The sequence below is a fragment of the Coturnix japonica genome, chromosome 3, assembly GCF_054131305.1.
Source record: "Coturnix japonica strain WE chromosome 3, WE-NBRP24, whole genome shotgun sequence".
Lineage (NCBI taxonomy): Eukaryota > Metazoa > Chordata > Aves > Galliformes > Phasianidae > Coturnix > Coturnix japonica.
In genome coordinates this window covers 99,455,932-99,471,669 of record NC_140665.1, presented here as the reverse complement: position 1 = coordinate 99,471,669, position 15,738 = coordinate 99,455,932, and the positions used below count along the sequence as shown (strand labels likewise).

Sequence of the window (15,738 nt, the reverse complement as noted above, 5' to 3'; positions counted from 1 at the left end):
GGAGGGGACTACAAGCACAGCTGGGTGATCCTGGTAATGAAGGCAGTAATAGAGGGGGACCAGAACTCTGCAAAAGTGGTGGGGCTTATAGGGCCAGACACCTCTGCTCCTGTCAGGGCCTCAAATCCGTCCACAGTGCATGAGTAAAATGGACTCTTAAAAGCTCAGAGGAAAGGGCAATGCCAGCACGCTCACTTACAGACAGCTTGATGATCTTATCAAACATGACATCTGGGGGCACGTGGAAATCGAAGACGAAGTACTGAAAGGGAAAGAACAGGTGTGAAGGCAGGAGAGTGGCTCCTTTTGGGTTAAAAATCAGCGTTACAGAACCATGGACCATGCAGTACCGGAAGAGACTCCCAAGGAGCACTGATTACTCCCGTAGCTCCTCACACCACCACCCAAACCCAAAACCTATGTCTGAGAGTGGTGTTGCAATGATCCCTGAGCTCCTTCAGCTTGCGGTCAAGCCCACTGCCCTCCTTCCCTAACCTCCACCTCACCCTCCCCTGATGCAGAACAAACCTAGGTGACAAGAAATCCCATTTTACTAATATCAATATAGCACCAGAGGAGCAGGAGCAACGACCATCCTTGGAGAACAGACCCACCTCATTGTAGTAAGGGCAGTTGGTCGATTCCTTCATGGATGTGTACTTCTTCTCCTCCCCAACCTCCACGCAGACCACAGGGTCCATATTGAGCCCAACCAGCTGCCGGGCCTCGATGACAGTGATGCTGACCTGTGGAGAGATCCCATGCCCAATGGTGCAGCAGCCAAACAAACATAGCACATCTTCACTGCTCACATATTGGGCATCACAATGTTTGGAAACACATTGAGCCCCTCTGGAGGTTGTCAGGTGAGTGCTTTGATCACAAATGAGATTCACCTTCCCCCATAAACACCACACAAGTGATCCTCTTGCTCACAGTGGTCTTTATGTTCTTGCAGTTGAAATTTGCTTGGCACCTTTCCTTTCTCTTTATATTCTGGTTACATAACTCCTGAACCCAGCACTCTAGCTTTCTGTGTGTCTCTCTCTTCACTCTAGGCTCATTACACGCGTAACTAAACCTCTTCCACACCCTGCTTCTCTTGTTTGCTTTCATTTTGGGTTGCAAAGTGGATGCTGCAAATGTTCTGCAAGAAATCTATCACAAAAAATCTTTGTTTGCAACACTCTAAGAAATCCCCGTGGACACGTTGCTGTACTGAGCTGAGTGGCAAGGACAGAAAGCTAAAATGCTGCTGAATCAGCCCAGCTTGGTGAAAATGAGAAAAGAAACCAATTTATGGATCACACTGGCACCAACAAGCCCAGAGATGCTCAAGCGGCTCCAGTTCTTGCTCCTGGCCCCAGAGCTGTCCCATGGGCAGATGGGGATACATGTTGGAATGAGGTGGTTCAGCTCCTCAAGTAACAATGCTGTTGACCATAACACCTGCAGAACACCCTCCCTTCTGTGAGCTGTGGTTGGGGACACGGGATCGTCACCCACCTGGTAATCCATCGGCCTCCCAGCACTTGGTTCCATTTTGATGTCAGGTTTCGACCTTTGGAGGGGCAGAAGAAACCCTCAGTCAAACAACGGATCAATTCACTGCAAACCATGACGGAGCATTGGCAGCCCTTCCTCTGTCTGAGTCTGAGGAATTTAACACCAGAGGCTGCAAACCATCGCTGAATATTTGTGCTCTTTGTAGCAGGTTGGATATTTCCCCATAACACTGATTGCACAGGGAATGGGATTTCCAGTACACCCCATCTCTTGGACATGGGATGCTAAGTGTGCCCTCACCTCTTGTTTGAGACATTGGTGGTGACAGCTGTGACAGAGGCCAAGGAAATGGTGTCTGGGTCCAGCCCCCCTCCAAGTCTCATGACTTTTCGGTCCAGGTCTTCTGCCTCCAGAACAGCGGGTTCATCTGCATAAACACACAGAGACAAAGGAATGTCTCTCATTGTTTCCACTCGGTGAATAATTAAAGGTGCAGGGAAAGGTAACCAATACGTCCTATCAACCTCACCCGATAATACAAAGAACAATGGTCACCAGGTCAGCTCACAGACAGCCTGGTCTGAAAGGGATTAAAAATAGGTTTGCTTCATGTGACATGTTATTCCGCCCAGGCAACGTGTGGTTTTGTGAAGCTTTGGAAAAGTGAAAAATGAGAAACAAACCAGACGTCAAAGGGTGAAACAGCATTTGAACAAGATGCAGCTCTAGCTGTGGGGTAAACACAATAAACCATCTAGTTCTGGGCTAGAGAGGTATGAAAGAACAAGAGAAAGGGGCCTTTACCCTCACTGGAAGTTTTGATTGAATCAAAAGCAGATCACCCAGGGAGGACCCCAGCAGATTCTGTCCTCCTACATGCAATTGAGTGGCCAAATTGAGTGCAATTGAGTGGCACCTTTCTTGCTTGGTTTTTGACGACTTGTCCTGTCTGTTGGAAGTAAGCAGGACCAGCACCCTTGTGTGGGGCAGCGTAAAGAAAGCAGACTATGGTGTAGGAAGGACGCTGGTTTCAGATCCTGGGCACACTGGGAAGGGTTTCTGTCATCACACACATTGTCCTGAGCCTACATGTCATTGCCATGGCCATTGGGAAGCTCAGTGAGCACTGCAGCATACAGTCCAATGGGATGAGATTCAGTGCATGTTGCTGGATAACCAAAAGGTGCAACACATCCACCTTATCCCATCATCAGGTGCAAGAGCAAGGGTCTGAGAGAGGGAATCAGGGGATCACAGGGAGTGGGAGGGAATCTGGAGATCATCCAGTCCAACCCCCAAAGAGACGGTAAGAGGTGAGGAAAGCCCTGGCAAAGCATGCAAGAAGCACATGGATAGCTGGGGAAGAAGATACTGTTTGAATATCAGCTGCCAGTGGGTGCAGGGAAATCACACAGAAACAGCATCTAAAATGACATTTCATCCTTGGCCACAAAAAAGGCATCCTCCTGATTCTTTGCCATCGAAACCCAATACTTTGTTCGGAATGGAAACAGCAAAGAATTTCCGATCACTGACGCTCTGTGCGTTTCCAGAAAGGCATCCAATTTCAGCGTGGGACAGACAGCCCCACAGCAGCTCAGCCCTATTGCACTTTTTGCTGCCACGTTTGCAAATAATCCCTAAAAATAAGCTGGAGGCTGCCTACTGGACCTGCAGGGCTTCTGCCACAGTTGCATGCGGTGGGAGGCTCTCTCCATAAGTTCTTCCTCCCATTTCTCCATGAAGACCTTCTCTACAGATCTTCTCTTGTGCACCATATACCCTCTCTCCAACCTCTGGGTTGTGGGCTGGCTGTGCCCAACACAAGCCCCGCATAGGGTCTCTCAGATTATTTCCTGGGAGGTTGTTAAAACTGCACTGGAGGAAGGATTGGAACACATTGGAACAGGTTGCCCAAGGAGGCTGTGGATGCCCCATCCCTGCAGGCATTCAAGGCCAGGCTGGATGTGGCTCTGGGCAGCCTGGTCTGCTGGTTGGAGACCCTGCACATAGCAGGGGGTTGGAACCAGATGGTCATTGTGGTCCTTTTCAACTCAGACCATTCTATGGTTCTATGATTCTATGAAGGAACAACCTTCTCCCAGCACCCACCTTGCTTCCGATGGTCGTCTTTTGTGGGACGTGCCTTGCCAAGCTTCATGGCTGAAAAAACTCCTTTCCCAGCTCTGTAAGAGGAAATAAAGACCAAACACTGAATCCTGTGTTTTCAGTGCTGATGTTGGGTGTGGGGACAAAAGGAACCCTTCAGAACTGGAAGCAAGAGAGGAAATATCAGCTGAAAGACCAACGGAGACAACAGCAAACAAAGGCCTCATATTTCCTCAGTATTGATCCCCAAGCTGGGATAAAACACAGTTGGAGTACAGCAACAGCAGCCAAACTCTTCCACCTGCCCCACACCTCCTCTCTCTGCTCACCCCTGTTGCTCCCCATTGTGAGGCTGCTCCGTAGGGCACTTATCTAAAGCCATCTTTGTAATAAAAAACGTACTTGGTGTTTGTTACACCACAGCCTCATGGATCAGGACAGCATAGATGAACTCAACACCTAGCTTCTGGTTTGCTCTGTTACAGCACTAAATTGCAGAGGAGTGCCCTAACCTGCATGCAGCACAGTACTGCAGGATGATGCCAACTGCCCACAAAAACCAGTGCTCAGTAAATGATAGCACTCTGTGCTGCAGAGTGGATTGCTCCCAAATACATATATAACAGTGACAGCAACGGGAAATAACAACATTGCAGGTATTTTTGGGAGACAGGATTTCCTGGATTTCCCCACTTCAGCTGTAATTCATTTTCCTGAGGCCAAAAGACAAAGGAATCTCTTTTGGGGGGAAGAATTCCTGGCATGGCAGCCAGTCTGATGCATACAAATAACAGCTGGATGCTTGTAGGCTGCTGACAGAGGCAGAGCAAACAAGAAGAATATTAAGGGGAATAGGAGAATAATGTATTCACCAAGGTGAGGGGGGAGGTGGTATTCAACCAGGGCAGAAGGCCAGCATAAGATAAAGGAACTATTTACAGCTGAGGTTTAACTGGAATTAAATGCTCAGGACTCAGGTCTCTCTTGTAGCTGTGATTCCTTTGTGGGACTGATGGAGAGCAGCAGTTTCTCAGTGGGCAATTGTAACCCTGGAATAACTGTACCAGAAAGGACCTTACAGCCAGCCCAGCCACAGCCTCTGCCATAGGGACACCTCCCACCAGCCCCAGGCTCCATCCATTGCCAAAGATACTGCCTGAGATGGGACACTCACAGTTCTCTGGGCTGCCTATTCCAGGGCCTCACTACTTCCTTGGACAGTAAAACAAAGCAGAAAAGCAGTTGGTGATGGGTCTCAGTAGGAACTTGCAGGGAAGACTCCGGCACTGCTTGTGCCTCACCAGGACCCAAAACAGCAAGCTCATTGCAAGGACATCAAGGGTGTATTGGGTCCTGGATAGAACAGCATCTGATGTGGGAATGATGAGGGTGGTTTGGGGCCGTGTAGAAAAGATGTGGAGATGGCATTGTAAGACATAGTTCAGTAATCATAGAATGGATTAGGTTGGAAGGGACCTTTAAGATCATCCAACTCCAAGCCCTCTGCTATAGGAAAGGACGCCTCCTTCCAGACTTGGGACTTGGTAGGTCAGGTTGATGAAGGCTTGACCTTGAAGATCTTTTCCAACCTTAAGGAATCAATGATAATATAAGACTGGGACTAAGCCAAGACTCATCTTGTGAATGACCCATCCCAGCAGGACCAGCCCAGCCCCTTCTGCAAGGATGAGCATTGCAGTCAGTGACCCTTCACTGCCAGCTGAGTCGTAGTGAATGTGCCGGGGAGATCAGCCACAGCAGTCTCTCACATATCCCCAAAGGCAACTTAACTGCATCAGAAGACCCAGAGATGGGAAATCTACATAGTGACAACCTCCAGCTCATTCACAAGATGAGACTTGGCTCAAGGTCCCTCAGAGGAGAAAGCTTTAGGCGGCGTCCCCTGCTCCCACACCCCAATCACATCTCCCTGCTGCTTATATCAGCCCCACCTGTATCCTTCCCTAATCCTGGTGTTATCTCCATGGAGCCCGGCCCCAGGGATATCTAGGAAGTGGCCACACAGGGAAAAGAAAACTAAGAAGTGGATGAAAACAGATTCTTGTAAATTTTGGCCATGCCAAAGAGAAGGGAAAGAGCAAGCAAACAGCAAGGAGAAAGCCATTCTAGATGCTTTGCAAGCAGATGCCCCGGTAATCCATCCCTGCAGCTCCATCCCCTTCCCAAGTCTCATCCATTACCTTCTCCAAGCCAGATGAACAATGACACATCCCACAGCTGCCCCCTTCCCAATCCCCATCCCACAGGGTACTACCTTCACCTGTCAGCTCTCCGGGACCCGGCTTCCTCCAGGAGAAGGGCTCAGTGGTGACAGGAGAGCCACCAGCAGCACACCTATGGTGGGGCAGCCATCCCTGTACGCGGGTTGGGACCAAGCATAGATGGAGACCCCCACCAAGCCTCCTCTTCAGGCACAGCAGGGTCTTGGCAGTGCTGAAGAAAGGCTGTGCCAACCCTGTGTTCCTCCCACCAAGCTAAAACGAGGAGAGAAATGGCCACAGCCACCCTACAGCGTGGATGGGGAGCTGGCAGTGAGCTGACACCATCCCCACGTGAATATTGCATGAGGAGCAGTGAACCTGAGATGCCAACACAGGCAGCATAGTGCCACCCAGAGCAACCCCCTCTGCCACAGCCCAGCTTTGGCCCGGTTTGTTAAAGAATGCCAGCTCACCTGCCTGCTCCCATCCAGTGCAAGCTGCTCGCCCACTGCAGCCTTGCTTGGTAGCAGAGCACCTGCAAGGCAGGGGGTGAAGGACTGAGCACTTCAGTGCTGTTCCCAACTCAAGCCAGGATTCCAAGAAAGCTTAACCCTCTACTAGGTACAAGAGAACCCATCCACCCTCCCACAGTGCTCTTCCTTTGGATTTTCTGACTCCCATTGATGACAAAATGCACATCCTGCAGCTGACAGAAGAGCTTGGCTTTGCCCCTTTTGGGTTGCCCCGTGTGGCTTTGCTAGAGAGGAATGCACAGGGACAAGCAGATTGAAAGCATGTATAGGGAGCTGGAAGCAGCCTCTCTCCAGGCCAGCTCCTAGTTAAAGATCTAGTTGCAGGTTTCTGGTTAATTATTCATGGCTGAACATGACACTTTAATCATTGCTTTTTACTGGGGAGTTGAGATCAGGGAAAGGGAGCAGGGTGGCCTTCATGGTCCATTTCCTTGTAGGAATGATGTCCATCAGGTGGGTGCTGCCTCCATTCTTGTAAAGAACACCTGTCTGTCCACACACAACTGACACAGCAAGACACTGCTGTATACTTGACTTTAAGCAGCAGTGCAATAAATAGGAGCCAGAAGAGAGCACGCTGATTGGGAACACCCTATGCTGGGGCAGGGATTGTTCCTGGGCAGCAGATATCAGCCTGCACTCTCAGGAGACTGGAGCTTAAGTTTCAGCAGATCTGTTACACCTGAGAGTTGCAGGATGCTGCTCTTTGGACAGTGCTCCAACACAGCTTGGTATGGGCACAGCATGAGGAGCTGGGGTAAAAGCAAGCAGAAGCCTAAGTAATATCTATATGGGTGATGCAGAAGGCTGGCCTGCGGGCATTGGAGTTATAAATCTGATGCTAAATCTTGTTTCCTCAGTCCTGCGCTGATAACCTGCACCCAAACCATCCCCCTGCCCCATATGCCCCAGAAATCTAAAGCTTCTCTAGACATAGCAGTCTCAGCTTTAGAGAAAGGGAGAGCATGCCACATGCGTGTGGAACACAAACCAAGCCAGAAGAGCTGGAAGCAAAAGAGGAGGAGCACAGAGAGCCAACCTACTTGTGCTCCTTTGTCTTTTCTTTGCCTTTGCTGGAGCCAGGGTTGTGCATCAAGGGGACAAAAGGCAAATTTCAGTGCACATCAAGAACTTCATCAGACCAGAGAGGGAAAAGGAGCTGCCTTTCCCTTACAGAGCCTTACAAGCTTTCCCAAATAACCCCATCCCCAACTGTAGTACTACCACAACCCTACCTCCTTGTTCCCCTCCCTAGTCCCTCTTTCTATCCTGCCTAATCTCCCCTTTAATGCATCAGCAAAGTAGGAGGAGAAAGCAATTAACCAGCTGCCAAAGATAATTAGGAGGCCTGGGTTTTAATTACAGTTTGTTGCTTCCTTTCTCCCTATGGCTGTGACTGTGCTGGGGACACAGAATGGGAGGGTGTCTATGGAGCATGGCCCTCTGGTTGCCTGTTCTAGAATAGAACCTACAAAAATATATATTAAAAAAAGTAAATGGTGTGTGAAGTGGGTTTTTAGACAGATTCACCTGAGCAGGATCCTGCCCAGCTATGGCTAAAGCCCTTCCAAATTCCCATGGAGGTGCCTCCACCTCAGGATGCTGCAGGGCCTGATCAGCCATGCCCAGTTGTGAGTATGAGCTTTGTTGTTCTGGGAGGTGGGGGGGGGGGATGCAGAAGTACCTGGCATTGCACTACATTACAGATGATCTTTTTCAAGGGCCCCAATGGAACAGCCAATGCTGGATTATTCTCTTTCTGTCCCATCCCTCATCCCCTGACCCTTGCACTCCACCCCTCACTGCAGAAGGATGCTTCTCTGACTGCAAACAGCCACAGTCTAACATTTTTGTGCTGGAAAAGAATGTAAATTTCCCACTTGTGGCACCAGCGGAGAATCCCTACTTTGTGTCTTCATGCAAGTTGGTCTTAAGCACTTTGGAGAGCACAGGTGAACTTGAGGTCCTGCTCTGGAGCTGTTTGAATGGAAACCAATAACACTGCTAAAAGCGGCCCCAGGAAGGGATGGGGGAGTCAGGTACCTGAATGGCAATGTGAGGTGTCTTTTCTCTTTCCCCTTAGCTTTAGCTCTGCAATCAGAAAGATCGATTCCTTCAATGGGATTCATCCTGCTGCAGTGACAAAGACCCACACCCACCTCCTTTCCTCAAAACCTCCATCAGCATCATGCATCAAGCAACCAACCCAACCCAGTTCACCAGCATGCCAGAGCAAGATCTCACTGCACCAGGACTGCATAAACAGAATGGGTGAATGGATGGAAGGAGGGAAGGAAGGGTTGGATGGATGGAAAGGTGGGTGGATGGATGGATGGATGGATGGATGGATGGATGGATGGATGGATGGATGGATGGATGGATGGATGGGAAGGTGGATGGATGGATGGATGGATGGATGGATGGATGGATGGATGGATGGATGGATGGATGGATGGGAAGGTGGGTGGATGGATGGATGGATGGATGGATGGATGGATGGATGGATGAATGGATGGATGGATGGATGGATGGAATGAGTGGCACTGGAATGAATGGACAGACAGTAGACCTATGCAGGAGTTGATGGACAGAGGGATAGATGGAGATAATTGCATTAATGGACAAATGGAAAGAAACACAGTGATATAGGTTGATCATACTGAGATGGATCAATGAATAGACAGATGGAAAAAGTAACATTAAGATGAGGTGGTATCTCAAATAGTATTGGGATGAATGGTTTGGGAAGGATGGGTATGGATGAATATGAATGAATATGGATGGATGGATGAGTAGGTGAGTGAGTGGGTGGGTTGATAGCTATGCAAGCAGAAAAATACTATTCTCTGATCTCCTTTGGAAGTCCCTTGAGTAGAAGGAAATAAGTCCTTGATGGGCATAGGTGGGAATACAATCTACCCGCACTTTGGAGAGGATGGGATGGGGTGAATACAAGAAACCTCTGTCCCCAAGAAGAGGGCAGGAAGCAGTTAGGTCCTTTCCTCATGTCCAGACAATGTGCAGGGGTTGGCATGCTAACATGCAAGTCTCATGCAAGGACACAGCATGCCCAGAGGGCCTGAGCAAAGGAGGGATACCATCCCCAGTACCTGGTGTCTTCAGGGTCTTCGCTGTTTGGAAGAGACACAGCCAGGAAAGTGAACATGAGAAAGAACCAAACCCACCCGAAAGGATATGCCCTCCCACAGCCCATGGGAGCCCACTGGGACAGGGGAAAGGAACACTGGCTGCAACCCCACTCTGGTAGGGTCCTCCAGAGGTGATGCTGAGAAGGTTCATTTAATGCAGTGTTCACCACTTCGGCCTTGGTCAGCACTGCATGGCAAGGTAGTGATGAGGCTAGGTGAGGATCATCATCCTGGACCCATGCATGGCAGCTGAACTGTCTCATATTCTCTGCCTTTGGGAGTCCACTAGCCCTGCAGACGAGCGACCCTCACCATGTTACATGGGATTTGTCTGTAGAGGCAGGATCTGCCTCCCTCTGCCATGCAACATGGGAGAGGTTTGCAGGCATGGCTGGGTCCCCCAGAAAGCCTCTGAAACTTCTGCTTCTGGGGTCAGCTTTACCCAGGTTCTCTCCCCTTATTCTGCTCTTCTGAACCTGAGGCAGCTCTTCAAGGTGAAACCTGCACTTGAGCTGTCCACTGGGATAAAGATTTGGGGTTCAGCACAGTTTAGCTTGTGTCCCAAATCCAGAATGTTTCTATGCCTGGGACATGGGGTGACTGGCCAGGTTGGATGTGGATTTGAGCAACCTCATCTGGTAAGAAATGCCCCTTCTCGTGTCAGGGGTTGGAACTGGATGTGCATTAGGTCCCTTCCAACCCAAACCACTCTGGGATTTGGTGAATCTATGACTAGAATGGGATGGGATAAGAGCAACCCCCCCAATAAAAAGTCAGGATACCACCAGCCATGACATTTTGGTACCTTGCTACTGACTTGTATCCATCGTTAAACTTAATCCTGAGTGAGGCACAGAAGAGAAAGAGAAATACAACCACAACATCAGGCTTCTTGAAGTAGGCCATCCTCAGCAAGGCAAACATTGACCTGGTCAAGCCAGTGCATGGTGACATCCCTTCTTACAGTGATGCTGGTGTTGCCAAACTACAGTTCTCCACCAGAAGATAAGAAAGCTGATAGACTATGCCCAAACCTGAAGCAGGGAGTCCTTCCTCTCCCTGCCATCCATCAGGTGGTTTCATCACCAAGTTCAATGCCAGTGCTTGGCAATGACCCTAGCTTTGGAGCAAGTGACCCAAGGGGATAATTTGCAGCAGGCTGAACCCAGTCAGGCATGGCCTGGGACCACTGGGCATGCACAAGAAAAGGCAAGATCAATAATTTACTGGGACCAGATTGCTTTCTGCTGCAGAGCTCTGTCCTGCCCATGAATATTTTAAGGTCAACAGTGATCAAGTGATGCTTCCTGAGAGCTCAGTTTCAAGGTGGTCAACAGCTGTGATGTGCACAGCCCCATCGCACTGGAATCTGGGCAGTCTGGCAGCTCACAATGGACACTGCACAGTGGATAGGCTCCAACCTGTGAGCCCTGATGAAATGAATAGATCTGGATTTTACTTATCTGAATCTCCAAGTTTTGACATTTAAGCTTGGATTTAAGTAAGAGCAAGGCTCTGAGAGCATCTCAGCAGAGCTTCAGGGCCATGGTCTGAGCAGGTCTGAGCTGGATATTTACCTAGTGTGCTGATCTTCTTCTGCATCATCTCCAAGGCTGAGGGAATTACAGACAGAGGAAAAAAATGACTGTGGTGAGAAGTTAGAGAGTTTCTCACTGTTTAAAACAGAGGGTAGAGGAATAGCCTCAGAACACAACAACACAGCAAACCACTCCATGCATGCCTGTGGACCCACAAGCACTGAATCGAAACTCCTTCTGCTGGTCAAACTGGTTGAACTGGATGGGCTCCCCATTAGAGTGGAAGTTAACCAGTCCTATCCATCCTGACCTCTTTCCTCCCTTCTGCCTGGGGTGAAAATTGCTCTAAGAGAAAAGTGGCTCAGGCTGGAAAGGGTTGTGTTGGGTCAGTGCTGTGGCCTGTGCTGACTGCATGGAGGCAGTGGGCACCAAGCTATGTTTCAGCTATCCCAAAGCACACCATCTGCCTCCCCAGCAAAGGCACAAAGGCAAACTCTTATACATTGAAGAAAAAAAAAGAGGGAAATGCCCTCTTGTCCCAAGTGTTGTTCCCTACTTTCTTGGCTGCTCCTGCTGAAAGTCACAGGGACTGGATTGCTCCTTAGTACTGAGGTTAAGGCTATTTCTTCCCAATCCATGTTGCTTCAGTACACCTCAGTGTATGAGACCACCTTGCTTTTTGGAGGGCCCTTTTGTTTTCCCTCATCCTCTTATAACAGCTGCCTTGTCTCATCTCCATCTTGCTTGGCTGCCCAAAAACTCTGTGCAAAACACAGAGGCACAGAGCCTACATGGGACCCAGTGAGCTGCCAGAAGTGGTCAGCAGAGGTCTGTTGCTGGACTCCAGCTGTGGTAGGGATGGTAGGGAGGTGCTCTGTGGCTCCTATATATGGTGAGGACCTGGTGCAAAGACATCCATGTCATGCATGAAACCACAATGTCCCCCTCCCCAATTTTCTCTAACCTAACAAGATCCTCCTGAAGGATCCATCTGCACACAAGGGGTTAAGCTATGAAGAAACACAGAGGCTGTACTTTAAGAATATGTGCCCAAAGTAACAGCCACCTGCTGTCATTCAGCATGAAATAGCAAGCACCAGCTCCTGTGTGGTGCGTCATGAAAGGAGACCACAAAGGGCAAGGGGTTTTGTAACCTCCTTCTGCAGTCCCCAGTGGGTTTTTGGGGAGCTTCTGCTGGTGATGATGGCGTTTATCTCTGAGGCTGCTGCTGCTGAACACAAAACAGGCTTCTAGGCTGCTTTCTGCACATTACTGACTGCAGCCTGATGTTGGTTCTGTGCTATTTGTCTCTGCCTGAGCAGTCAGCAGGGAGCACAGGAGGTGCTCCAGGCTTTTTGATGTTTTTTCCCTGTTGTGGAGGAAAAAAGAGCAAAATAGTTCTGCAGCTGCACTTTCTTACCAGGAACCATGCTGGGGCTTTATGAGGAGCAAATGGCCATCCCTATGGGCTTTGTAACTTGGGCAAGGTGGTGAAGGGTAGTAGCTTATCCCTTGTTGTCTGCTGTGAAAATGCTCAATGCCATAGCATCCCCATCATCCTCAACATCCCCACCATCTCCCCCCAGAGCATTGTTACCTCCCTGAGCAGCCCATGGATCTAAGGACCATCCAAGCCACCCAACGGAGGTGACAGTGATCCTATTAACCAGGTCATCCATTCTCATCTGCCTGCACACAGCTTTGAGTTCTTGCACCAAACTGCAAAGTAAAGACAGAAGTTTGGCCATCTTTGTGTTCCTGGTTGTGGCTGCTGCTCTTCACATATCAAGGCCCACTTTTTTTCCCCCACCCCTGCAAAGGGAATCAGCTGAATAATAAAATGATGTCTCTAATGAGCCGTAAGAGGCAGCTTAGTGATGGAGATGATGCTGACAGCCTGTGGAAATCCAGGGAGATTTTCCCATTGCCTTCAGTTGGATTTGAAGTTCCCCCTAGGAGGACACAGATGATGGAAGCAGCCTGTGAAGACACACAGTTACAGAGCTGCCAAGATTTTTTCCTGCTGGCTGTGTATGAAAAACAGCCATGCTTCTTTACACAGCAAAATGAGTAGTGCAAGGACACACTCCTGTCTCTAGAGCCAAACTGCCTGGCATCCAACACTGCCCCATCCAAACAGAGGTTCTAGATGGGAAATTCCTGTCTGCCCTTTGGGTCTGTTCTGAGGTGTCATCGTGGTGCTTGGGTTTACCTGAACTTTTCTTTCCTGCATCTCTTCTCAAACTCTTTCTGGGACAAGGTAGGGAACAAATCAACACTGCACGGCAAGAAAAACCACCACAAAGGGAAACTGCACAACTTCATGCACAGCACAGGGAGCTCATCCCACCCCAAAGTCATTTCTCCTGGAACCCAGTGCTCCTCCTGGCAGCTGAGCATCCTTTCCAAGGATGCTTCTACAACTGCCACATCACGGATCCCCACCAGTTCTCCCGCAGATGAGAAGTGGGAATCCAGAAGTGACTCTCGTGGCACATCCAAAGGGACAAGAGCAGCACAGCACCGCAAACGCCACTGCCATCAGCACCACGGGCGGCGGACAGCTCACACTGCCATCAGCACCGCGGGTGGCGGACAGCTCCCTACCTCGTGTTGAGGGAACCCTGGCTGAGGGTGTCCCCCTCTCCCAGCAGTTCATCCTCGCTGTGATAATACATCTCGTCCTCTTCCATCCTGTGAGTGTGGTGACATGGAAATCATCAGCCCCTTCCCTGCTTGCCTTTCATATTGGTGTTGACATCAATGACCAGCAGTGCCTGGGATTGGTGAGGATAAGTGCAGAGCAGCAAGTGCTTTGATGCAGGGCAGGTCTCCAGCCAGAAGGCACAGGGGAGCCCCTTGGGACCAGGGAAGCAGGTTGAACCTTGGGCCACCTATTGAGTTTAATGCAATTATCCATGTTCTGTCTTGCTTGGAACAGTGGAAAGAGCATGCCTTGCTTTTTTGGGGGGTGTCCACACTCCACTGGTAAGGACATGCAAACCAGCCTCAGAGAGTCCTGCACCTACTCAGCAGCCTGCAACCACCATGTGCCCCTGTGCATCCTGTAGGTGTGCCCAGCAAACCACTCTGAAATGTGCCCCGATAGCATCTGTAGGGCTACAGGAGCTGTCTTCCACCTCTGGCTGAGCTGGACGTCTTAGCTGGACTCTACAGCCCCTTTCCACAGCCTTTAAACACAACTCATCCCACACCCTGCAGGCTTCTGCTGCAGAAAAACCCTTCAGTCCCTTCAACATCGTCCCCTCTTAGGCAGCATCACGGTCCACCGAGCTGGGAAACGAGTCTGCACTTTCCATTTGCTTGAAAACTTGCAGGTTTCAGCCCAATTCACACAGTTAATTAAGTGCCTAGGAGTGATGTGAGCAGCTGGGGATAACTTCCCTCAATCTCTCACCATGGGGAAAAAGAGATGTTGCCCTTATATGGCCGTAATAAAGTGCTGAACACAGGAAGAAAGCAAACACTGTTGAAGCACACCACTGCAGAAGCTCAGGGTGGGGGATGTATGGTTTCAGCAGTGCCAGAGATGTAAAAGCTTGTTGAAAAGCAGTTATTTAAGGGTTTAAGTTATTTAATTTATTAGGGCTATGCTTGGATTCACCCCTCCAAGCTGGGTTCCCGTATGGGTTTGCAGACACTGGGGCTATCTGCCTCTGACCTACAAGTACCTTGCATGCTGTTAGATTGTGACAGTCATCCAGGGGCTGTATGGTCCTGGGAGAGCACTGGACACCCATCTCCACTCCCTCTGCCTGCCCCATGTTCAGCCTCTCCCCTCTGCCTGCTTATCTCTTCTCACAAGACTTTGAGCAAATTTGGGACCTTGAGGTCTCCACTCTTCCCGTTCAGCTCAAGAGCTATTGGAAACAGACAGATGGAGCCACTGTAATGGATAACACAGCTACAGAAATTCTGTAAATCTGGCTGAAAATCTGGTTCAGCAGCCCATGAAAACAATACAAACATGCACAAGTGGCTTTACATTTGCAAAACTCCTACTTGAAGAGCTGTGCCAGGATTTGAGCATGGGGTGTGCTGAAAATGAGACAGCATCACTGTGGCTCTTGACCTCAGTGCCCATCCATGCCTTGGCTTCATGGATGGCATTTGAGGTGGTAAAGGCTCCTCAAAGCCCTGAGCGCCCATAAGCAACAGCTCACAGCAGAACTGATTCCAGCTTGCACTTCATCCCAGTGGACAACCAGCTGCAGTGTCCCCAGTCCTGAGCCATCTCCACCCATTCCAGTGATCAGGCTGCATTTGTGACTGGTTACAGCTGCTCTGTGTCTAGAAAAAGAAAGGGACCACTCATGGGCTTGTTCTCACCTGATGTTACATCCTATGGATTTAGAAAACATCACTGTTCCCCACCAGTTCTCCCATGATGACAAGGAGCCTTAAGTTAATAGAAAACTGTTGACAGCCCCATCAACATGCAAGACCCGAGACATCTGCAAATAGCTCTAACAACATCCAGAAAGATGAGGCCAGGCCAACAGCTGAGCATTTAGTCCTCCCTAGATCTGTACAGAACTACATTTGCAAGCCAACCATGTGCTCCAGGCAGGCATGCTGGAGCAAAGGGACTTGTTGGCACCAGCGGGTAGACTCCTACAAGCCATTTTCACCTTGAGCTGTGGCATGGATCTCCTGATGG

General features: G+C 49.6%; 1 protein-coding gene across 14 annotated transcripts in view; it reads right to left on the bottom strand.

The window, feature by feature from the left end:
• The window catches only part of OTOF (otoferlin), a 59,072-nt gene that overhangs the window by 22,924 nt on the left and 20,410 nt on the right, over positions 1-15,738 (bottom strand). For 4 of the 14 annotated variants that reach the window (XM_032443685.2, XM_032443686.2, XM_085544176.1 and 1 more), the window contains exons 6-13: positions 9,481-9,501; positions 8,414-8,461; positions 7,414-7,443; positions 3,619-3,692; positions 1,807-1,933; positions 1,507-1,561; positions 615-746; positions 200-262 (exon numbers count right to left, since the gene is read on the bottom strand). In XM_032443685.2, coding sequence (XP_032299576.2) covers positions 200-262; positions 615-746; positions 1,507-1,561; positions 1,807-1,933; positions 3,619-3,692; positions 7,414-7,443; positions 8,414-8,461; positions 9,481-9,501 — 550 coding nt within the window. Of the gene's footprint in view, positions 1-199; positions 263-614; positions 747-1,506; positions 1,562-1,806; positions 1,934-3,618; positions 3,693-5,890; positions 6,020-6,310; positions 6,418-7,413; positions 7,444-8,413; positions 8,462-9,480; positions 9,502-10,324; positions 10,557-11,096; positions 11,133-13,664; positions 13,752-15,738 lie in introns of those variants that run through there. The other 10 variants (XM_085544178.1, XM_015859849.3, XM_015859850.3 and 7 more) reach the window with 7 other exon arrangements.